The following is a 25,216-nucleotide window of genomic DNA, read 5'->3' on the forward strand; positions in this document are numbered from 1 at the left end:
TCTTTTTAACCAAATACCCAATATGAAAAGAATTTTGTCGTGATGTACAAATCCTTTGTGGGGGTGGGAGGTAAAGCTGTTATCATCAATATGTATTGAGACAAAATATAACTTTTGGATCGTTGGATTGAATAACATAGAATAAATTATTAAATTGCCCTTGAGAAATTAAATGTATACGCAGAGAGCACTCATGGAAGAATGAGACCAAAGATTGGGAGTTACAGAGCAAATTCTTATAGAATCTGTTTCTCATTTATGGAAAAGCAAGAAGAAATCTGTGGTAAGAGACATAAATACAAATTAGGCAGTATAAGAAGAACATGCATAAATCAACAGTTCTGCAGAAGTAAAAAAATATAAATGAAAGAATATTGGTTGAAGGAGTTTTGTATGCATTTCAGTTATAATAATAATAATAATAATAATAATAATAATAATAATAATAATAATAATAATAATAATAATAATAATAATAATAATAATAATAATAATAATAATAATAATAATTTTTTGGTCTATCACTGTCCTCCAATTCGACTGGGTGGTATTTATAGTGTGGGGTCCCGGGTTGCATCCTGCCTCCTTGTCATTCTCTGTCTTTGTTTATTTCTGGGTCTTCGTCTACTTTTATTTTCTGATCTATGCTGCGGAGTTCTGCCTTCGTCCATTCCACTACTCCTGCGCTGTATCTGACTACTGGTACTGCCCATGTTTTTATGGCTTTTATCATATTTCCGGCGTTGAGTTTTGACTTGAGTATCGCCTTAAGTCTCTACATATATTCTTTCCTGATCGTGTCGTTCATTTCTTGGTGTTTTATATCCTCTCCTTCCATTATTCTTAGGTATTTATATCCTGTCTCATGTATGTGTTTGATGTTGTTCCCATCTGGTAGCTTTATTATTATTATTAAACACATTTTCACATGGAACAAGGAGAACTAGACTTCCAAAGTAAGCTCCCAACCACTAGAATGGCGAAATGTATTATTATTATTATTATTATATATATATATATATATTTTTTTTTTTTTTTGCTCTATCACAGTCCTCCAATTCGACTGGGTGGTATTTATAGTGTGGGGTTCCGGGTTGCATCCTGCCTCCTTAGGAGTCCATCACTTTTCTTACTATGTGTGCCGTTTCTAGGATCACACTCTTCTGCATGAGGCCCGGAGCTACTTCAGCCTCTAGTTTTTCTAGATTCCTTTTCAGGGATCTTGGGATCGTGCCTAGTGCTCCTATGATTATGGGTACGATTTCCACTGGCATATCCCATATCCTTCTTATTTCTATTTTCAGATCTTGATACTTATCCATTTTTTCCCTCTCTTTCTCTTCAACTCTGGTGTCCCATGGTATTGCGACATCAATGAGTGATACTTTCTTCTTGACTTTGTCAATCAACGTCACGTCTGGTCTGTTTGCACGTATCACCCTATCCGTCCTGATACCATAGTCCCAGAGGATCTTTGCGTGATCGTTTTCTATCACTCCCTCAGGTTGGTGCTCGTACCACTTATTACTGCAAGGTAGCTGATGTTTCTTGCACAGGCTCCAGTGGAGGGCTTTTGCCACTGAATCATGCTTCTTTTTGTACTGGTTCTGTGCAAGTGCCGGGCATTCGCTTGCTATGTGGTTTATGGTTTCATTTTTCGTGTTGCACTTCCTACATATGGGAGAGATGTTATTTCCGTCTATCGTTCTTTGAACATATCTGGTTCTTAGGGCCTGATCTTGTGCCGCTGTTATCATTCCTTCAGTTTCCTTCTTGAGCTCTCCCCTCTGTAGCCATTGCCATGTGTCATCGCTGGCTAGTTCTTTAGTCTGTCTCATGTATTGTCCGTGCATTGGTTTGTTGTGCCAGTCCTCTGTTCTGTCTGTCATTCTCCTGTCTCTGTATATTTCTGGGTCTTCGTCTACTTTTATTAATCCTTCTTCCCATGCACTCTTTAGCCACTCGTCTTCACTGGTTTTCAGATATTATTATTATTATTATTATTATTATTATTATTATTATTATTATTATTATTATTATTATTATTATTATTATTATTATTATTATTATTATTAAAACTAGGAAGCAGACCTTCTCGGATACATGTCTTTTTAAAAAGAATGGCAGAGCTAACTGAATTTATGTTGTCAAGAATTTTCTCTATTTTCCTGATAATCCGTCTTTCATAATCTGCGAGACTGCTGAGTAATTTATTGGCCTATATTCATGGCGTTATTGTGGTATTTTGAATGTCAAGGTCTGGTATTATCAATACTAAAATATATCATATATTTCTTTTTTATTTTGGTTATATTTTAAAATATATGTATCCGGAGACTACAACGGGTTTATAGATGGTGATCTCCGCTACAAAATCGTTAGTTCAGTATTGTTTTTATTATTACTGTATTTCCTCTAATATCGACTTATTTCGGCCATCTCCTTGGCCATCATCTGGACCTTGCAACACACTCAGTCTCTCTCATATATACTGCTTATTAATTTAATCTCTCTCTCTCTCTCTCTCTCCTGGTCGCACTTCTACGTAATTCGAAAGACATTCATTCCTGTTGAATAAGGAAATGAAAGTTTTGTCCAGCGTACGAATTACTCTTTGATTTAATGCGTTTTTCCCGTTAGCGTTTTTCCCATATTTTTCACAGAAAAACTATCGCTATAACCGGTGCTATCAAATTAAGAGAATAAACTAGCAGTTCAACAAAGTGACACTGCTAAGCACCGCCAGTTTTTCTGTGAAAATTCTGGATAAAGAACATTTTTATTCCAACCAAAACCTCGCTTGTTCATTCTTTGTAAAATCCCAGTTTTTTTTTTTATATTTGTAGCTAAATCTGCCTCCCAGTGTTGTGTTGTATAGTTAACACCGGTAATCTAAATCAGATCAAAATACTGGTGGATTCCTCTCCTAATTAGGGGACTGTTAGATTTTGACGTTTCAGTGACGGGATTTGGACGGCTCTTCACAGCTTTAAACCAGCCCCATGGAATCTTACCGTTCATAAACGAAGCAAACATCCAGGGATTATCAACTATATACAATATGTCCTTGGACTTTTATCAATACTTTACGTCTGTATAAGATGCCAATCATTAGCCACGCATTTGGGATCGAAATTTTGCATTACTCGTTTTCATTTGTTAAAAAAACTCAGTTTTGTCAGCGAGCCCTCCTCCTGTTTTCCAATACTGGTTTATATACAATGCAGTGCCCCGTAGTGGGGTAGTGAAGATGTTGCAAATCATGTGGTGCACCGTAGGAATTACTTGATGTTCTTTGGGCCCCTAGCTGCAACCGTTGTCATTCCTTCTACCGTACCTCCGTTCAAATTCTTCAGAGGCTTTTATAAATTCCCTTCTTAATGGTTCACTGGAATATTTTCGCCAAAAGGAGAAAAATATGTATAGCACAATTAGCAGAAAAATGTCAAGTTAGATTTGGGTAAATGTGAAATATAGTGACACACCTCAAATAAAAACGTTATCAGTGGCAGCGTCATGAAGATACGTAAGACGGTGAGAGCGTTCCGGAAGCTTGGAAGTTATGGTTGTGGGTGGAGGCATTACCTTTACAACGGCGCCTCTTAGTCGTATGAGGTATTTTATTTATCAAGCTCTTTATTTCTTTTTTGTTTTTTCCACATCTGATTTAACGTCTCTCTCTTTTTCATTTCTTTATGTTCTTCTTTAAATAGGAATTTTCCAGTTGTATCACTTTAACTTTCTTCATAAGGTTGTTGGAGGTCAATATTCTAATTCTTTCTTCTCTGTAAGCAAAACAATATTATAGAAAATGAAATATATCCTCTTCTATATTTACACAAAAAGGACGTTCTCGGAGTCTGATTTCCCGCCAAACTGAAGAGTGGTAGGCTATTGGGGGAGTGGAGGGTGGCACAATCGGACGCGCTCGAATGCGCCACCCTGGCCTCCTCCCCAACTGCCATGCTGCATTTTGGCGGGAAATCAGAACCCCTGGGAAACTGCAAGGCTCTCGTGTATTCACTGATGATGACTGACGCTGACTGATGAATCTTATGACGAGTCACCTTTCCCTCTTATTCGTTTTTCGAGCACCAGAAATCAGGGGTCGGTAGCATTTCCAAAATGCTCGTTATGATGCAATGAAATTACGCTATTCATTGTAACAAAAATCAAAACTATTTTTTCCTTAGATTGCTACTGAAGAAAATTATAAGAAACGGACAAATCTAAAAAAATCGAGCTGTGTGGAAAAATGAACTCAGAAACATTGTCAGTGAATGGACAGGGATAAAAGAATTTCACCCAAACTTAAGTGTTCGAAAACAACGAAACTGTTTCCTTTTGGATACAAGGTCAGAAACAGTTTTTTTTTTTTTTTTTTTTTTTTATGGAATTTCACCTTAACACGTCTAAAATTGATAACTTATAATTGTCATTCTAGAACAGCTCATAATAAGTTTTTCATGCAATTATATATAGTCAGTATCATGGCTAATCATGCTGTAAAATTTCCCATGTTTGGGCACTGTTTGCCAGATATGTGAAATTATAATCACTAGGTCATGAGATTTACTATAATTCACTGAAAAAAAGACGAATAAAATATACGACTTAGAATTACAATAATAAGGATTCGTTTCTGGACGTGTTAAAAAGAAATGGTGAAACTCCATTGATAAAAATCTTAGTTTTGGCCTTGCATCAAAATGAAACTATTTTGTTTCCATTCACTTAATTCGAGATATTTGGATGAAATTCCTCAAGTCCATCAGTCCATTTCACTGATGATCTTTATATATATATATATATATATATATATATATATATATATATATATATATATATATATATATATATATATGTGTGTGTGTGTGTGTGTGTGTGTTAATATATATATACATGAAAGTACTTTAGAAGTATAAAAGACACATACATATATGACTATATATATATATTATTATAGTATATATAGTATATATATATACTATGATATATATATATATATATATATATATATAATATATATATATATATATATAATACTATATAATACATGTGTGTGTGTAAAATGTTTTCATAAAGAATTTTTCTATATCAAAGCTTAGGTAGAATCCTGATCTAATTGATTTAATTGCTGAGTCCCTTATAATGAAAAATCATGAAAAACTGCGTATGGGTTAAACTTACAAACAAAACCAACTGCACGAAAGCGCGATTGATACACCACCACCCCTGAGGGTCTGTGGAAAAACATCAATTTAATTTGTCATGTATTTTAAGTTACAATCTAAATCCGGACGGTCTGGAACATTTCTTTGTTGATATAAAGTTTGTTAATACTCGTATGTTCTTTTTTTTCATTATTGCTGTGATTATAATCAATCTTTTAATTATTCCCAATTTTATTACGGTTATGACCATTATTTTGATTACCGTATTTTATACTGCCTCAGGAAGTGTGGATATTGTCGATTAATTATTTATCATGTTATCTTATGTATCTCGACTGTGTATGTTATTGTCTATTCCTTGTATATTACATGTATATAGCCTTCAGCTGATAATAAAACTCATCATTATTATTAGTACATGAAAACGATGCACGTTTGCAGTAGCAGCCTGCCTGGCGTTGCGAGCAAAAAAAAAAAAAAAAAAAAAAAAAGCTGATACATTTTATGCGACAAACGTAATGAACTCTGTTTACACTATGTCACAACAAGTCTACATTGAGAGCTGTCAAATAACCTGATGACATAGCTGTTTAAGTTAGCTTTGAAACGAGTCATCATCCGAAAACCACTGACTCATGTCAAATTCTTTGATTTTATATGCGAGCTTATTGAAGAGTATTTGCGTTGCAGATTTTGACTCTTTAAATTAGCAATAAGCTCCATTAAGCTTAAAATGCACTATTATTATTATTACGATCTTTATGACGCGCGCCACGCTACGCTGGGACCCGGCACTGCCCGTCATGTTTTCCCTATCATCCCCATCCCATATCTTCCCCGCCCTCACCCAGGAGGAGGTTGCATGTGTCATGTCTCCTCTATCCTTCCGATACTCTACCTACCCTCCCACCTCCCGAGGTGGACAAAACAAGAAAGATCTACTCGGATTTTATTATTATAGATAGAATTGTTATTATAAAAGGGCATGCATCCTTTGTATAACCATTTTCAGTTACGTGAGAAAAATTCGACGTGGGGAGGAGGCAGGAGAGTGAGGCTGATTGGTGGAAATTTTTAGAAGGCGGAGCCACGTAGCTGGCAAGAGCCAACCGGAGTATGCGAACGCTTCGCTCTCCTCCACTGGACAGTATCAGCAACGTTGCCAATCATGGAGAATTTTCCCAAGATTTACGGAATCTGGCGCGAGTGGGAAACGGGGAAAATGTCTTTAAATTTAGGGATTTTGACAGCTTTAGTGTGATAATTAGTATTAGATGTAAAAAAAAAAATACTAATTTACATATATAGAGCACCATGAGTGTCGGAAGAAAAAAAGTGCGGGAGGGGGGCCAATGATATGGAAATCATTTTGGGGGGAGGGGGTATTCCCCCCTTTTTCGGAATTTTTTTTTTCCGAAGTGCTTAGATGCAAAATGGTGGCACTTTTGTTTTTATCTAACAGAGTAACTCAACTACATCATCTCCTTTGGTATTTTATTCATTTTGCATTTTCCATGTAATTTTTTATTAATTTTGTATTTTCCATGCATTTTTCCATTTTCCAAAAATTCCAGGATAGGGGGCCCAAATTCCCTATTACCCCCTCTGCGGATGCCCATGCAAGAGCTAATAAATTATGTAGAAAAAATTTTTGTTGAGGAAAAGCTATTTAAAAAATACTAAAGCTATAGATTAATTAGTAGTGATGGCATTCGCTATTGCATGAGATGTCTAATGAACAGCATGATATTAGCTTTCTTTATATATATATATATATATATAATAATATATATATATAATATATATATATATATATATATATATATAATATATATATATATTTCCCCTGCAGAAATGTTAAATAAAATTTGATTTATTTATGCTTATGTATAATGCAGGTGGTTCAGTTACTCGAGATGATAACTAAAATAGAAATTCTAAATAAGATTATTGCAAGAAATAGGTAACATTATTTTTTAAAAGTTCATCCTTCGTAAAGATTCATCCATTGTGATGCAATTTAATTTCTCGTACCAGCAGCTCTGAGAGTGAATTTAAAATTAAACTTTAAATATTGTATTTGAATCAAATACGTGAGGAGTCTGTACTGCTCCCTTGAAAAATAAACTGTATAGTCTAATTTCACAATGTTTCAATGTTTCCTACGAAATATAAGACAGTATAAGAAATAGAGATTTCTGTGGTTTGCCTAAGGATTGAGGGAATTCTGGATTACATTGGTTGGCATCAGTGAGCATCAGTTTGAAGCCAGTAACCAATGAAAGCCGTTAATCTGCCCTTTCCGTGATTTTGTCCTTTCCATTTTGTGAGTTTCTCCTACGCACCTGAAAATGATTATTCCAAGAGTCTGCATTTTCTTCTCTAATATCACTAAAGTCTTTCAAGTCGTTGACCGCAACTGACATTAGTATCCCATCCTAGCAGGATTATTTTGTTAAGTTTGTTTATCATTCAGCTGTTTTATTCTGTTATAAATATTGTGGACAATGCCTCTTTTCGTTCGTTATCCAGCGATTTCAGTTATTTTTTAATTTAGATCAGAGCACAGCTTACTAGTAACACCAAGGTTGCTGTCGTTTTGGTGAGATCTAAGTTCGGCGTTTTTGAATTTTCAGTTAGCCGTTCATTCATTTATGAGAGATCTTCTAAAGGAATAAATTACTTGCATTCAAGTGTGTAAACAGCTATGGTTCAGAGTCATAGGTGGTACTGCTCGCAGGTTAAACTGAAATATATGCTCCCATTTCCGTGCCTAAGTGAGAGGTCTAAAGTAATTTCAGTGAATCTCTGAAGGACGCTAAGATGTGAATAAATAAATAAATATAATTGATATATATATATATATATATATATGTATATATTATATATATATCCCTATATATATATATAATATATATATATCATATAAATAAAAGGATCCATAAAAACACCAAAATAGAGAAAAAGTACTATATTTCAGAGACTGCTGTCTCCCTCTTCAGGTAGATGAATGAGAAAAGAAATTTACAGAAAAAGGTGGGTTATTTATACCAAGAGGTCCATCCACCTTTTCTGTAAACTTCTCATTCATCTACCTGAAGAGGGAGACAGCAGTCTCTGAATATAGTACTTTTTCTCTATTTTGGTGTTTTTTATGGCTCCTTTTTATAGATGGAACTCTGTTGTTACAGAACATTTTTTACCAGTCATATATATATATATATATATATTATATATATATATATATATATATATATATATATATATATATATATATATATATATATATACATATACATATGTGTGTGTACGTATGTAGTAATGGCTAAATATTTTACGAACACTTCTAGACTGTCCTATTGTGATTTATATAAAAACCATTTAGCTATGCTCCGTGAGATATATATTTAATAATCGTTTTTTCATACCGTCATTTTTTTGGTAACTTGAAACACTTCATATATGCAGATGGCAATCCATTGCCTTAATGGTGAGCATTTTATTGGAAAATCAGCAGAACGTTTTTTCATTGAGACTCCTATTTGGGCTTTCGTGCTTTGATTTTCATTCTGTTTCTTCTAGCATAATTGGCCCATATGGAGTAGGCTACCTTGTCTTGCCTTCGTCTTTTTTTTTCTCGTCTGAAAGAGGGACTCCCGTCTGCGTTTTCAGTTTCCGTTGGCCAAGAACCAACAGAATCTATGGACTTAGGGTGCAAGATCTGGAGTGACATCTGACGATACGGAAGTGAGTTTGTGTTTTCTAGTTTTTTGTTTTTACATATTCTTCTTAGAATCTAACTCTGTTCTTATGCTTGAGAAAATTGAAGGAATTCATTATTGTCTTATAAAGCATTTACATATTCATAAATAGAGCAGTAATGTGATTAAAGATAAGCTGAAAATGTACGTATTGAGATTTCTTTGCAGCAAAAGTCTCTGCATCTATTGCAGGTAAGGATTCAGACCAGCCGCTGAGCATATATGCCATATGGCTGTGTGCCCTGTTGTCAAACGTTCTACTAAGTATTTTGTTCTACTAAGTATTTCATTCCGATGGAAATTCTATTCTATAAGTAACTTTCCGAAATGCCCCATTATAATTTGTTGCCGTATCTTATTCTCTCAGAAGGAAGGAAATGCTTATAAATAGCCTAAACAGAGTTCTCCATCCACGTCCCTGATGGAAGGGAAAGAAGTCATTTATTCACTAGATCTTTAACTTTCTGCTCTAATACTTAGGTGTACCTACTGTGCATTCAAAGACACTATAGAGCACATAGTATCTTTGATGCAATTCAGAGGCCATGGAAGAGTTCTTCATAAAGAACTTGTAAACCGACGTTTGGATTTCCATGCTATGAAAGCACCGAGTGTTTCTAACATTGTCCTCATTAATGGTAGTGCACTGAATTTGCAAATTGCTTAATTAAGCCGTTTACTCTTAGAAAAAGACCAACTTCTTGTTTTCCTCAGACCGCCGTTTCGAACAAGTGGTGCTTTATGACGCATCAGTAACGCAGAGCTATCTGTTTACATAATCATATTTCAAAAAATTATATATCACATATAATTTGCTTTAAAAAATGCTTATGGCCTAGGATAGGTAAAATGGCATTTAACCATAAGTCAAACAACCACTCGAAAAGTATACTCTATACCAGTGGTTCTATAAACTTTATAATAGTTTGCTGGCCCTAAAGGTTTTATCAGTAAGACAGCCAAACTACTATCCCATGGTATTGGGTCACTCTCATCTTTATTAAGCTTCATCGGCTATTTGCTTTAGAATTTGCCCAAATACGAAAAAAGAAAATGAAGCTTAATGGACATTTTAAAAAAAGCTAAGCAATTATATTAAAAATTCCTTATGGCACTGGAAAGCAAATTATTCGAAAAATCTATGAAATATAACTTATTTTACGGGCTGCTCTATGAGCAAGAGCCCGTCCTGGAAAAAGGCCAGCTCAATCAATAACAACAATTGTAACTAACAATGTGCCATGCCGGATGAACCAGATTGGGTCCTTTTAAAAATAAACAAGGATATAGGCTATACATTTTTTGTTTTAAATCTTAATTTAACGGTAGAGACTGCCACGGTTCCTTGATGCTGTTCAAAATGCACAAATATGCAACGATTCCGTTAACTTTCAAACTAAGTTTCACAGATAACAATGGCCTTGTGTTAAACACAGGAAGACTGCTAACAGAAAGACAAAGCTCATGAATCGAGCAGACAAATGAATAAGTTCATAAAAGATACCCTAGTTAGATGAAAAGTATGGCAATGATCCATGTTAAGATGACAGATTTGCCTAAAACGTAATTTACAGGCATTGATCACTTTGCCAGAGATTTTTCCCAGTTTTACGGTAAAGGAATGAAAAGCATTTAATTTTTATGACTTTACACAAACAGAATATCAATTTGATTCCTCTGAGTTGCACTAACTAATGATAGAGAGAGGGAGTCGTGGCAATAGTGAATGGTAAGATTTGCTTATACTTTGGATGATGTTATCCAGACAGAAAAATGGTGTTTTAGTACATTTTCCACATGAAACTTTTTCCCCGTGTTCCTGTAGAATTCATTTCCGATCTAAATATTATTGGAAGGAAACGAAGCGGGGTAGTAGTTTTTGTAGCGAGCTGAAGCTCACGAAGTATTGATTTATGCGTATACGATAAAAACTTAGCTTTATCTTCAAGACTTTCTCTAACAAATAGTACATGCATTTATGTTCTAGAGAATTTGTTCACATTTTGAAATGGACTACGCTGAATAAACTACAGCCCGACAATTAATCGACGTTTAAAATGTTAGTGAAATACTTCAAATAAACAGGTTCCCTCACTTTTTCCACACAGACACATATGTATGTATGTATGTATGTATGTATGTATGATGTATGTATGTACTATATAAGTAGCTACACGTGTCTGAAGCAAATTCAGTATAAGGGCTTATCTTCCCCTCAAATACTCCATATACTGTGAATCCAGTCTGTTCTTACTGGAAAAAAACCCACGTTAATATTTCAAAAAAACCTTCAGTACTTACCGTGAGCAGAAACAGCGTTCCGTTCCAGTTGAATCTGTATGAAGGTAACCTTTTCTAAGGTTATACTGAACGTCTCTTCTTTTCGAGCTGATCCTATGTTGGTATCTCTGATTCGTGTGGTATCCATTCCCGTCTTGTGATGCACCTCTCCCAGACAGAAAGAATATCTTTTCAAATGGCAAAATGTAATATCTGCGCAAGAGATACGCCAAAGAGTATTTTTTCCCAAGTGGTGAAATCAAATAACTGCATACGAAATACACGAAAGAATATTTTCCAAGTGGTGAAATCAAATAACGGCATAAAAAATATACGAAATAACATTTTTTCAAATGGTGAAACCAAATAAGTACACAAGAATGACACGAAAGAATATTTTTCCAAAGGATAAAATAAAATGATTGCACAAGTGATACGTAAAATTTTGTCTTGTAGTACACTTGCAAGGCACAAATTTAATATTCTTTTACATAAAAAAAGCTTATGTAATGTCACGGGAGCACAAAATACCAATCGTACAGTTTTCCTCACTTTTCACCACAGCTCTGAGCGTAACAACTACCCACATCGGATTGACTGAAAAGAATTTACTCAGTATCATTCCATACCAATCGTTAAAACTGTCCAATTAGTCCAGAAAAAATACCCCCAACAGCCCATTAGCACTACCCCAACACGTAAACAATCGCCAACACTTCTTTTAATGGCCAGTTTGCAAGTTATCCTTATATTTTTACTATTTGATATAAAGTTGAGTACGATCACTTAAGATTGGTCATGTTGACATTGTTCAACAAAATTCACGGCGATATAATCCAGACACGTAATAGGCGGTAAATAACATTGCATCAGTAATTCTAATAATGCTTACAAAGATGACTCTACTTGCCAAGCAGCCATTTTAGCAACTCGACTTCGTACCTAACAGTTATCGGAAATCTGATTATCGATGTCTGAGACTACCTGATATTCAGACCATAATCCTAGCGTAAATATCTTAATCAATATAACATCAAACTTCTTCATTAACGAAATAATTATTCAGTCAGAAAATCGCTGACTGAAAACGACACTCCTTAGATATAAGAACCTTTTAAATAGCGGTTAGTTTAAATGTAAAAGGAAGTGTCGTTTTACATACAATTTCCGTTTTTTTTTGTTGTTGGAATGCTTTACGGTGTTTCTTTTTTTTTTTAAGGAAGGACATAGTATCTTACAGAACATAGTGTCTTACAGAACAAGATGATATTTGTTCGTTTTTATTTACACGAAGCGATTTTGACAGACATAGAGGATCTGCAAATCTTAGTACAGTTAATTACACCAGGGGAGTGGTGACTGTATAAGAAGCAAGCAGCTCTAGAGAGCGCTGGCAGGACTCGTATCTTTAGTAGACGAGGTCATCAACCGGCAATGTGAGCTTAGTGCACACTGCAATATTTTGAAAGCAATTATTCTTTAGATGGGAAATCCTAGATTTGAAAACATCCACCGAACGAGAACAGTAGTCATGATGAAAATACCCAATAGATAAATTCTTCCATCATTCATGAGCTTCCCATTTCATATATCCGTCGGAGTATTTTTAACTATCTATTTCTTTTAAGCATTTTAACACAGTTTTTCACGGCTTATTTGAATGAACAGAATTGCTCGTTTGTTCGTTTCTACTTAACGTTAGAGATAATGTTAAATGCGAACGTTCTACCCGGTGGAAGTTTACTTGGCTACCGTATAAATAAGGATGATTATTTAACTTTGTCTCATTACCTTTCACGCCACAGTCTAATACAGGTACTCTTTCTTCATGCCGTGTGGCCAGTGCACAATGCACAATACGAAAAAGTATTTCAGGCGTGTCAAATAAATTAAGCCGATGGGTCGTACGTAACACGACCACACATATCTCACGCATACACACACACACACTATATATATAAATATATATATATATATATATATATATATATATATATATATATATATATATATATATATATATATATATATATATATATATATTAATTTGTGAGTGGACTTGCAGTGTCACCTCTTGAGTTGGGCAGAGTGAAGGGTGACGGAGCTGAGGTCTGTAACTTGGTTGACTTCCTCTAAGTTTAGTTTGTGCAAAGGACTTCTCTCTCCTAACCTGAAATGAATATCGTGATCAGCCATGCAGATGAAACATATAGACTACATGAACCTCGAACAAACAAATTGTAAGTCAGGCGAGAGAGCATTTGAACATTGTGCACCGGGACTATACAACAAAATACCGCCTGACATGGAGATCATACAAAAGAAAGCAAATTTAAAAAAGAACTAAAGACTCCCGCGCAGGAACTACGATACTGACGAAAAACACTAAAAGCCAATTATAAAATATAAGAATCAACTTATTTTGAAAGGGGTCTGCCAGAGAGGGATTCATCCCTGTGGATGCTGTACTAAACTAAACAAACAAAGTGAACAAAGTGAACCAGCACAACCGTTCCTTAACAATCTCTAGCAGTACCAACACAATGCAAAATAAGATCTACAGAATTGTTGTTCGGATCTGACAAGAAATTCTTCTATTGGAAAGATTTTCCACTGTGGCTTCCCCACCTAAGAAGGCTCTGAACACTTCATGTTTTTACTGGTTTATTTTATTCTTACTTGAGTTTTTTTTTCTTTTGCATCCCTTAAGATTTTTCTGTACACACTCTTTATAGCGGACTGAACTGCTCTGTTCATTCATATGTAGATTTGTTTTTTGTTTGTTTGTATGGTGCTTTAACGTTGCATGGAACCAGTGGTTATTCAGCAACGGGACCAACGGCTTTACGTGACTTCTGAACCACGTCGAGAGTGAACTTCTATCACCAGAAATACACATCTCTCACTCCTCAATGGAATGGCCGAGAATCGAACCTGCGACCACCGAGTTGGGACGCTAATACCATACCAACCACGCCGCTGAGGCGCTATTCCTATGTAGATGCAGGGAATCTGTCAAGATACGAGCCCCATACTACTTCTGGACTTAAAAAAAAGTATAGTTTTTTCAAAAAACATAATTATCATCAAGTATTTCTGTATGACGTGCCATCAACTGCAGCCAATTGTACACAAGCAATAATGGCATCGCTCATTTCAAAGCCAAGAAAAGGGGAAATCTAGTGATATACATAACATACAGGGTACTGCTACAAAATGTAATCTATGCTAAAATTAAATTAAAAAAAAGATAAAAAAGTAACTACGAATGACCAGAAAAACGCAAAATCAGACGGCGAAAAATATTGAAAATTCAAATAAAAATGAAACTTACTGGCAAAATAGAAAATGAATTGGATCACGGATTTAATCAAATAAATTGAAGCTGAGGTGTAACGCAGTATTAATCATTTGCCATGAATTACGCTTCTACTCTTCTCTCAGTTTTTACCAATACAACACGAAGCCACTGAATTTGAGGTGAGCAGTAACTACTCAGTCATAATACACCACAGTATACAGTAATCATGAAAAGATAAAATAGTCTTTTAAAAGTGGCAGATGCTCTTTTAAAGTAATATAATTAAACTCGTTACTCTACGTTTCTCGCAGCGTGCCTTCGGCCCCTGGCTGCAACCACTTTCGTTCCTTTTAGTGTACCTCTTTTCATATTCTTTTTCTTCCATCTTACGTTCCACCCTCTCCTAACAATTGATTCATAGCGCAGCTGCGATGTTTTCCTCTAGTTACACCTTCCAAACCTTTTATTGTAAATTATTTCCGTTTCAGCGCTGAATGATCTCATAGGCCCCAGTGCTCGGCCTTTGGCCTAATTTCTGTATTCAATTCAGTTCAAGAGTTCCTCGATTTTCAACAATTTCCTGGATCTCGTAACGTCATTGGCTTCTTCTTGGACCTCAGAGTTTATGAGTTCAATGTACTTAACCTTTTATTTTAAAAACTCAACATTTCATCAAAATAACTCTACGCTGTCTTTTATCGATTTTTCATGACGTCACATTTTTTGTCCGGTGTACTCTCTCACTTAATACACGTTCAAAGACTATAATATTCAACCACTCACATGCATGATTCTCATGTGTACTACTTACTTTCATGTGGTCTTGCAGCCCCACTACGTGTATAGTTTCACATATCGGCAGTCATTTACTATACTTTAGACGTAGACTGTGCCTTGTTTCAAAATTTTTGTTATGAAGGAAGTTGTACAAAAAAAAAAAACGATAACATGGATTTCCACAACGCTTTATTGAACAGTTTCTATTTGCAAGAAAGACATTAATGGTAGCTTGTAAAAAAACTGACTAAAAGAGAAAAGCAGACGTGTTAATAGAAGATTCTATTGCATTCATTCATATTTAGGTAAATAGGTTATCATTTTATATCTTTCTGTACATATTCATTGGTATGATAAAAAATACAGTTTTTTCCTTATTATATATGTATCATGGATAAATGCCATTATTCTTCAGTTCCATATGTTTAATTGCTAATCACGCCCCCAGAAATGTATACGTGTTACTTCACGTCCATCATTTGACACCTTTAAAAAAGATCGACGCATACCAAAAGAATGATAAGCAAATTCAAATAAAATTCCACAAATTTCTGTGGGGTAGGAAATGCGGACGCTTAACAGATACCTGGCCATAGAATCACCTAAGCCACGTCGCTATTGATCGCTCGGGACGAAAGAGGATTAAGCTTTGGACAGCTGTATTGTCTTGTTCACTTTCCTTTGAACTGACTTGCATTGTTGTTTAATTTTGGCCGCCTGTGTTAGCGTATAGCAAAAGACAGATAATTCACCTAGATACAAAATTAAAAGAAATGAAACACTAAAGGATTATGGGAGTGCATCTAGTTCAAGTAAAACAAGAACTTAACGGACAAAGTTTTGCGGCAGAACAGCCACACAATTAATTTCTTCTGTTTCAATACATTCCGTTTAGGCCGTGATCTAACACATATCCACAAAAATAATAAGACCCTTAAGAGAGAAACACTCGTCTGATTGTCAAGGACTTAACATTCTTGAAATTCAGGAATGACTCAAAACCATAATTTTCAGAAACATCGAACGTATTCAATATTAGTAGTAACGCATTTCACCTGTAGACTTCTCCGTTGTTATTAATAACGCCAGTTGTCGGTTTCTAGTAGCAATAAAATAAACCTTTGGTCTGTTACAAAGAATAAACATAGTTGTTGCTCTTAAGTACCAATAAATAAATCATGGGACATTTCAAGCCTATAACTTTACACCCAGATCGAGTCATCAACAGGCTCTCCTGTCATACTCACGTCTGATTGAAGAATGTTTACAAATCCAAACCTTCCATGAATCAGATCCACCGTCACCCCTCTCCGCACTCCATCAGCTGGTAATTATACTTCCCGCATTTTAGCGGTTTGGCATATTTTTTTTCTGGGTTATTCATGTGTTGTATGTTCTGATTTTCTAGATATAAAAAAATATGACCCTAAGCTTACTAGTTAGCTTATCTTCATAAATGTAAGCTAGGTAGCTACCTAGGTAGTAGGTACGTCATCGTGCTAATCACGATGAGTGAGTCAACTAGGTAATGCTCGTTGAATGACATGCAACAGGGAAATGACTTTGGATAGTTTCTTTATTGTACGGCCGATTGCGTCTATATGGAAAACATTGGGGTATATTTTGCTCAAATGTATACATGCTTAGATTCTTTAGGTCTTCCAGAAACCGTAACTGAGAACGTTTTTATGACACCTGATGTGTTTAGAACGTTTCTACACCCATTTCTGTGGTACGTACCTATCCAGCAAATACGTTTCATCGGCACCGCTAGGTCAACCACCGCTCGTAACTTTTTTTCCTTTACTGGACCTAGCTAGTAATTTAGGTGGTGGTAAGATATTTTGGTTTCAACCAGGAGTTAGGCTAAATGATTGAGTCTGAAAGTACATAGGCCTATGTAGGCCTAAACTGGCAGGCTAGTTACCAAACTAGAGGGGCTGCTGCTTTATTATATATCTATGATAACACAGCCTAGCCAACATAGGTAGGCAGGCTAAAACACTTAAAAGTTAGGGTAAACAACCAAGTGGACTGGCCAACTCACCGACTACCGTGGTTTTGGCCACCCTCCAAAAAAGTACTTTAACACGTCCTGACACCGGAGATGGTCATCAGTCATGAGTTGTTGGTGGTGATAGCAGAAGCTCAAGACCTCGGTATTTCTGCAGAAGCAGTTCGCACTGACTGCAAGGAACAAGGAACGTAACCGCGGAGACGACATCCACTAGGGATTGGGGGCCGTCCAATGTATTTTGCCGTGTTTAGTACTGGCCCCTGGGGGGTTAGCCTAATTACAGTCGTCCGAATAAATATTACTTACAATTCTTGTTCAGGAGGTAAAACTGCATAGAAAAACTGCAACTGCCATAGTTTAGGCCGCCGCGGATAAGTACCCTAGATCTACCAAGACCTCTACTCTCCTTTCGAAGTAAGCATTTTCTCCAAAGTTAGAAATTAAAACCATTTTTATTTTAAGATTTAAACAGAGGGTAATGAAAAGTTTGGCCAATGCAGTGCACACTACCCCAAAACGCTTTCGAAATTTTTACTTGCAATTAAAAAAGTTTTAGAAGATTGACGCCATCTCGATGTTTGCGGAGTCGCTTGTGTCAACAAACTTCCCATTTCCTGGGATAAATCCGACAACCACTTGTACCCACAGACGCTGGGGCACTTTCATCACAACAATCGTAAACCCGACCTCTAACCAGTAACTATTTCGTACTTATTCAAGGGGACTACAGCATTCTTTGCATCGTTTTGCCCTCTTCAATTGTTTATCAGTTTTTGTTGTCAATTGGTATGTGTTTACCTCCAATCTGGGTATAATGACTTACACAAACCGGGGCAATAAGTGAAATTAGCGTATCTATTTGTGTATATATACATATTACACACCAATTTTATCATTACTGCATTACTATGACAACTAGAATTCATGGAAACTGTTTATAAATGCATTGGCGTATGTGTGAAGCAAACTAGATTGGCAACGATGAGCCGTTTTGCCGTCGTCTGCTCGTACTTCAAGAAATATCTGTAATTTTTTTTTTCCAGGGTTAATTTGGTTTGCAGAAACGGGATTATAGACTTGAATTAAATAAACAATTTGAAGTAAAGTTAAACTAAATAATGAGTAAAGTAAACAATTAAGGGAATAAAACTTTGCACCTCATAAACATGTAGTCGTTTGCTACTCATAACTGTGTTTGTGGAGTGAGTGCTTAGGAAACAGGAACAGCAATGTGGTTCAAGTGCAATCTGGAGTGAATTAAGACCAAAATGTGATATAATTACAATCAAATAAGCACTGGAGTTTCAGTTGTGATGGCAGTGAGGATAAAACCACCATTGATTCAAGGTAAAAATGAACTCAGTTCAAACCATGACCCCGGGTGGAATAAAAGTTTCTTACTTTCAATAATATATAGGCAACAAAATGTTGTTTTATTGTGCTGATTACAACTGCAATCTTGAGTAAGATCAATAAACGTTACATATATACGCTAACATTCTTCAACTGAGTGCTGGGAAGCCTGGGAAGATGCTGGATTGTCTGTGGTTAGAACGGCACCACGCGATTGCCGCCATATTGGATTCAAAACTGCCATGAAAAACATTTTTACGAAGAGCTCACATGCTTATTTTAGTTCGTATGGTCTTTCATATATCACATTATGTTGACGAAACTTCAATCTTTTGAATAGTGTACTTAAAGTTGTAATTGTACTCTTTTTCACCAATTAAATATCAAGTGAATAAGGCCTGGCCAGTGCGATGACAATGGATTGTCTGCGGTTGTTTATCCTGTAGCTAAGGTGCATCATCATTCCAACATCTCAGCAACTAGTATAGGCCTAGCCAACAGGGGAGACATAGGCTCGACTAGTGTGCAGAATTTTTTCTCCATATTTAGATGGTACCAGTCCCATTGGAATGAATGTAAAAACATAAACAAATACACTACCTAGATATCATAAGCGTAAGATACCTATACTCGGTTTTTTCCATGTGTCCACCCTCCTATGGTGTTTGCGATTGGTAACACTGTGTCCCGGGCTTTAAATAGTTATGCTATGGGTAAATCTTAGGGAAATAAAAGGATATCTGGGTGTACGTTTTGCAGAAATGAAAAGTTTTAATAATTTACTGTATGACGAATTACACCGTTAATATTCGAAATAGGATATTGTTATTATTGTTGAATGTAAGCTGCCTTTTTCGGGGTGGCGAATGGAACAGCCAGACGCAGTGGCGGGAAAAATTGCTTCTCTTGCTGTTCAATATGGCAACATTAATGTATTGACTTTATAAAAATTAAAAGTATATACTGATACTTACGTGTAATGAAGTAACACGTAGCTTAGTAGCAAAGTAGGTGGTGGTCTAGTAAAGTTGACATCTTGCCGTAGTGAACAGTGAGAGAGCAATTTTTCCTGCCACTGCGTCTGACTGTTCCACTCGCCACCCCCCGAAAAGGCAGCTTACATCCAACAATAATAACAATATCCTATTTCAGTTTTTTTTCCATCTGTCCAGTAGTGCTGTTGGTAGACTGCCACTAAAATAGCACCATTATCTTATTTCTGCAATTATTCTCATATTGTAGCCACTTCTCTATTCTGCACTTAACTCAGGGACTATATTATTATCACTATTATTCAAACATATGGTGGGATAGGTATAGTAAAGTGTTTTTAAGAATTTTAATTATCATAGAATATGTCCAATCAGACGACAATGAAAAATGGAAAATTGCTTAAATAATGTTCATATTGCTACTTTTGTGTACAGGTATAATATTGATATTCACTCTTATCAACTTAAAAAAAGTGCAACAGGTTGTGAGCATAACACACACATGAATGAAGTACGTACTTATAACTGTAGAAATGCACCAAAAGACATAAACATGAATAATTGTGGTTTTTACCATGCCTTAATACCAATACTGTATAATTGTTGTTGTTTATTAGTTATGCTCTTGAATAAAGAAGGAAAAAAGTATGAAAGAAACCAATTTATTTTATTTTAACTGCACTAACTTTATTCACTAACACTATTCCTGAGGCTACCCATAACATGAGTTAGATAGCTAGTGTGATAATTTGGATATAGTTCGTGATGCCAAAAAACCAGTTTTATGCCAAAGACAGTCCTGATATGTTATACTCTTCTTATGGATTACCACCAAAGATAAGTTGATTTTCTAGTTAGCATTGCATGCTTCAGGATAATAGAATGTGAAAGTGAGTGAAGAAGGCCGCAAACAAAAATAATTATGAAATATTGAAGTACATTAACATTAATGTAAATTGTATTTGAAGTTTATTAAAAAAGAGAAAAATCAAATTCAACTTTAGCAGCATCCATGTTTTGATTAGGAAAGATAACTAGGTCACTGAATAGAGGGATGGGGCAGTGGAGAGAAATGAAGGGTTTGAAGGAAAATATTTGGATCACATAGTTATGCTTGGTTGGGTTAGGATTTGATTGATGGTGGTTGAATATTGCACCTTTGAGATTTTTGTACCAAAATAGTCTGAGTACTGATCAAATGTATCTGCAGTTTTTTTTCTGTATCATTTCTAATTCATTCTTTATTGGCACCATTTTGCAACTTTTTTTATTGGAATATAACTTTGTAGTTTTTTAATATTCCCAACTTTCATTTCCAGAATATGGCATTCCTTGGAAATCTTTTCAAGACTTTGATTGGCTCTGAAGGGACATCTGGGAATACTGTCACTGAAGTTGGAATTTCACAGTTCACAAGAGTCTCAGTAAGTATCACTTTACTGTATTAAGATACATTAATTTAATAAATTAGTTTACTGTTCATTGCTATTTCTTGGTACTGTTTGAGCATATTCCATGATTTTACCTGATTTTGCTTATTTGACAGTTATATACGTATATGATTTATAATGTTAGAATTTTCTACTATTTGGAAATTTTAAGTTTCTTTTATTGCATAGAATGAATACCCTCCACTTTACTTGAATCATAGCACCCTGTTGGAAAGACTTACCAAGTGCACATCCTCCTGTATACAGTCTTAGGTGGAGGAAAGGGAGAGGTTGTGTGCCTCTTGAGGAGAGGAAAAAGAAGGAAAGTGTGGTTAGAAGACTTGTACATTGACTGAAAGAAGTCAACCAGTAACAAGCAGGGAAAGAGGAGAGAAACTGAAATGGCCCAAAGACCAAACCCAACTAACATTAAAATTTATGAATTCAGTCTTCGACATGGTCAAAGTGAACCCCAGTCGGACAGATACATAACTTTAACTAGATTATCCCATGCAGAAATAGGATCTAAGACTAGGCTATTCCAAGCAGAAACAGGATGTATGACCAAGTTATTCCAAGTAGAAACAGGATGTATGACCAAGTTATTCCAAGCAGAAACAGGATGTACCTAACCATCATATCATGATTACAGGACTTGCTTTCAGAATTTGTTCAAAATGGAGACGATGGTGATGAAATCATAATTGTCTTTACTTATATTTTTACTTATGATTTTCCCTCTATGGTTGGACAGAAAATACCCATATTACTAACCTACTTTCTGCATCCATATCCATTAATTTTCAGATGACCTGTTTTTCTCCCCTACTTATCGCATGAATATACAGCCTCAATTATGTATTGACATCTAATGTGCAGTCTGGATAGGAGACAAAATGCTATGGAGATTTGGACCAGATGGGAAAAAGTTTGGTATTTATCAAATTATATTGTGCTGAACACATATAGGAACATTATACATTCAATACTGTATTGTGAATTGTAAATTCTTTTACAAGTGTATTTTGACTGTGCAAATAATGTTTTGTCATACTTTATAAATTGAATTTGTCCATGTCTTTAGTTTTGTTTTTTATGGCCAAATATATATAGAGTACAGTAGTATATACTTTTTTGTCCTAAGAATTTAGTCTGTCTTATGCATAGGCATATCAATGGTGTGCTAATTAGTCTTTCTTTTTGATATTTGGTAAGTTCCAGGTTCCGCTACATCATAGTATACGCATATGTATTTTGTTTTTGTGCCAGGCCTTTCTTACACACTATGTGAGTGACTTAGCTAACCAGTGTACTTAAATTATATTTTACTGAATTATCTTGCTGTTCTTTAAAGGCTATTCCATGGTTTTATTATATAGTGACATCTGGTATATAAGTCTTAGGAAAGTTTGTTCTCAGACTGTTGGTGCCTATCTGTTGGCAGTTGCTTTAGTAGCCAACTGTCTTATTGAGCTTTGAGTTTTAATTTTTCATCCCATATCAGCTTTGCTAATAAGGCATATGTAAAAAGTTGTGCTTATACCAATTTGAAATATTGGAATTGTTCGGTTTTAACTTGAAAACTTTTTCCTTTGGAGTTTATGTCATCACTTCTTATATCAAATTGACATTATGGGAGAATTTTAGTGGAGAGCCTGTTTTTTGGCACACAGTTAAACAAAACATTCAACACTGTCTTGTTGCAAAGAATTTGTTTGCTGTTAATAATTGCTGTTATGAAGTGGTTTTTCTCAAGTCAATTCACTTAAAAAAAAGTATTTTAGTATGCTGCATTTCAATTTATTAAATTCCTTCAGGAAGTTTTGTCATGATTACTGTCATTTGTAAGTAGTACTCTAACAGAAATGTTTAACATTGCTTTTTTATTTCAGGTGTAGAATTGTCTTGTGCAAAACTTTTGGAAGAAGGTGATTTATATTTCTTAATTTTTAACATTTCTTTATGGATGAATTGATTAATTTACATTTACTTATCATTTTTCTTCCAGATTGTATGCCGTGAAGACTCCCTTGTACTCTATGGGCCAACAAAAAATAATAATTATGAACTTCTCTTACACAAGCCAGTGGATGACTCTCTTCATAAGGCATTCAGGTTTGTATGGTTTCAGTAACTGTATTACTGTGTTTAATATTCATGTATCAGTGTATTGGCATTGCTTAGGACAATATATTTATACCCATTACTCTGTGAACTTTAAAATATCCCCATTCATCACCTTCAGAGTGACCATAGGGGAAATGAAAATGAATTAGGTGGTGGTTTTGGCCAATTTAAGGGCCTATGACTGTTATGTGATTAATGACAATACCTACATCTCTTAGGATTACATTACCATCTCCTTTGATGAACCATTCTTATTATAAGATAGTTTTACTGTTCCACTTATCCTAAATTCTCAGCTCATATTAAGTGAAGATGTTATTTTCTTTGTTATATTTGTGTGAATTTTTTTTTATTAAACTGAAAACTACCAGGAGGTACTCCTGATTCTTCAGCACAGTAGCTGGAGTATGAGGAATGAATGAATTATACATAGTGAATGCTTTAATCAGAGAAAGGTATAGCTTGATTAGTAAGAATTAAGAGATTTTCCTTGGTTAAACTACTATGTAATACAGTTTGAGTCTAGTCAAAGTTTTGTAAGTCTTTTGATGGTGATGATAATAGAATTTTACAAAATGATATTTCCATTAGTATTCATGTGCTTTATCTTATCTTTTGCAGCCTCTTCCGGGTATCAGACTCCTCTGAGGCTCAGATTCGTTTTGTGACATTGAAGGATGTTCTCCCACCTCTGGCACAACACATGCCTTATGAAGTAGTCAATCAACAGGCTCTTCAGACAATTTGTGATCTAACTCGTGATAATCCTACTTGGACAGTTGCTCATATCGCTGCATATTTAGGATATTCAAGAATTTTTTCTAACTCGACAGTTATGAGGTAAGATACGTTCTCATCTTAATAGTCATAGTTTCATTTTTATTTTGAAATTAGGAGAGTCATGAATTGCCAAATGCAATAACTGTACTATACCATAGTATAAAATATGCTTTTACACTATTGTCTGTGCTAAAGACAGTACCTTAGAGAATCCACTTTGGGTTGTAAGTGATGATTAACTAGATTCCCATTCTTGAGATGTTAAAAATTTTTTAAACTTTATTTCTTTTAAAATTGATTTGTTCCGATACGTAATACAAACCATCGGTCCTTTAACAATAGGAAGTAGCTAGCGGCAGCTGGAACGGTCGTAGCTTCGAACAAGGGGAGAACGGTAGTTAACTGCTTGTCCGATCGTCGCGCGCCGCGCGACTGGGAGGTAAACAATCACTTTTGCTTTCGGCCGTGTGGGTGGATAGGACGTGCTCGTCATCGCTCTGGCCCGCTTTGTCGTTTGCTTTGAGTATCTGCCCTCTTTTTTCCTAGTGTGATTGAGAGTATATGTTGTAAGTACTTTGCATTTCTTTTGTTCATTGATAATGAGTGATCAAGAAATGGAGATTTCGCTGCGCCCCCCACCCCAGTCGCCCGTAGTGTGTGTCCCGGGCTGGAGGGCGGAGATGCGGCGGATTCAGATCATTTGTGGATGTGGATCCACACGAGGTTTGTACTCGTTGTCGGGGGCGAGAGTGCTCCCGCAACGAGCCATGTGTAACATGTATGCATTGGTCCGAGGCGCAGTGGGTTCTGTACGAGGGCAGGAAGAGACTTAGGCCGCCAAAGAAGTCATCGGAAAGTCCAGTGACTCCTTTGGTAACGGACACTTCGTCCTCTTTTCCTGCCCCCGGCCAGCCCCCACGTTTCGCGCCTTCCCCTGCGGGGGGGGTAGCGGAGTCCTTCTCCTCGTCTCGATCCGTCGAGTGTGGAGGAGGGCGCCCGCTACCCGGACGTCCAGTTGTACTCGGGTCTTCCGTCCGCTCTGGGTGGGGTTCTTCTCCCCCCAACGTGAGGAAACCCCTCTAACTAACCCGACTGTTGCTTCCGCAGGTGTGCCATCAGCGAAGGACGAACCTGGGACAGTGTGGAGTCGCTGGACTGCAGGGAGTGCCTAGCATACAGGGGTTGATTCAGCGGTTGGCTTGGGGTCGGCAGTGGTCACTCCAT

At 35.9% G+C, this 25,216-nt stretch overlaps 2 protein-coding genes across 2 annotated transcripts in view; one reads left to right on the forward strand and one right to left on the reverse strand.

Moving 5' to 3' along the window:
- Positions 1-11,363, reverse strand: part of LOC135225270 (85/88 kDa calcium-independent phospholipase A2-like) — a 174,809-nt gene extending 163,446 nt beyond the window's left edge. The window contains exon 1 of the mRNA XM_064264599.1: positions 11,237-11,363. Coding sequence (XP_064120669.1) covers positions 11,237-11,363 — 127 coding nt within the window. The remainder of the gene's footprint in view (positions 1-11,236) is intronic.
- A 5,178-nt stretch (positions 11,364-16,541) lies between these two features.
- Positions 16,542-24,056, forward strand: LOC135225271 (85/88 kDa calcium-independent phospholipase A2-like). The gene is made up of 4 exons (XM_064264601.1): positions 16,542-16,620; positions 20,975-21,079; positions 23,094-23,200; positions 23,834-24,056. Exons 2-4 carry the CDS (start codon positions 20,978-20,980, stop codon positions 24,054-24,056), a joined length of 432 nt encoding a protein of 143 aa, XP_064120671.1. The 5' UTR covers positions 16,542-16,620; positions 20,975-20,977.
- Positions 24,057-25,216: the final 1,160 nt, after the last annotated feature.

The sequence above is a fragment of the Macrobrachium nipponense genome, chromosome 13 (genome assembly GCF_015104395.2).
Source record: "Macrobrachium nipponense isolate FS-2020 chromosome 13, ASM1510439v2, whole genome shotgun sequence".
In the NCBI taxonomy this organism is placed as follows: Eukaryota; Metazoa; Arthropoda; class Malacostraca; order Decapoda; family Palaemonidae; genus Macrobrachium; species Macrobrachium nipponense.

Coding starts and splice junctions, on each gene's coding strand:
- LOC135225271 (XM_064264601.1), top strand. CDS start 20,978: ATGGCATTCCTTGGAAATCTTTTCAAGACTTTGATTGGCTCTGAAGGG. Junction 21,080..23,093: donor CACAGTTCACAAGAGTCTCA/GTAAGTATCACT, acceptor TTTTTCTTCCAG/ATTGTATGCCGTGAAGACTC. Junction 23,201..23,833: donor TCTCTTCATAAGGCATTCAG/GTTTGTATGGTT, acceptor TATCTTTTGCAG/CCTCTTCCGGGTATCAGACT.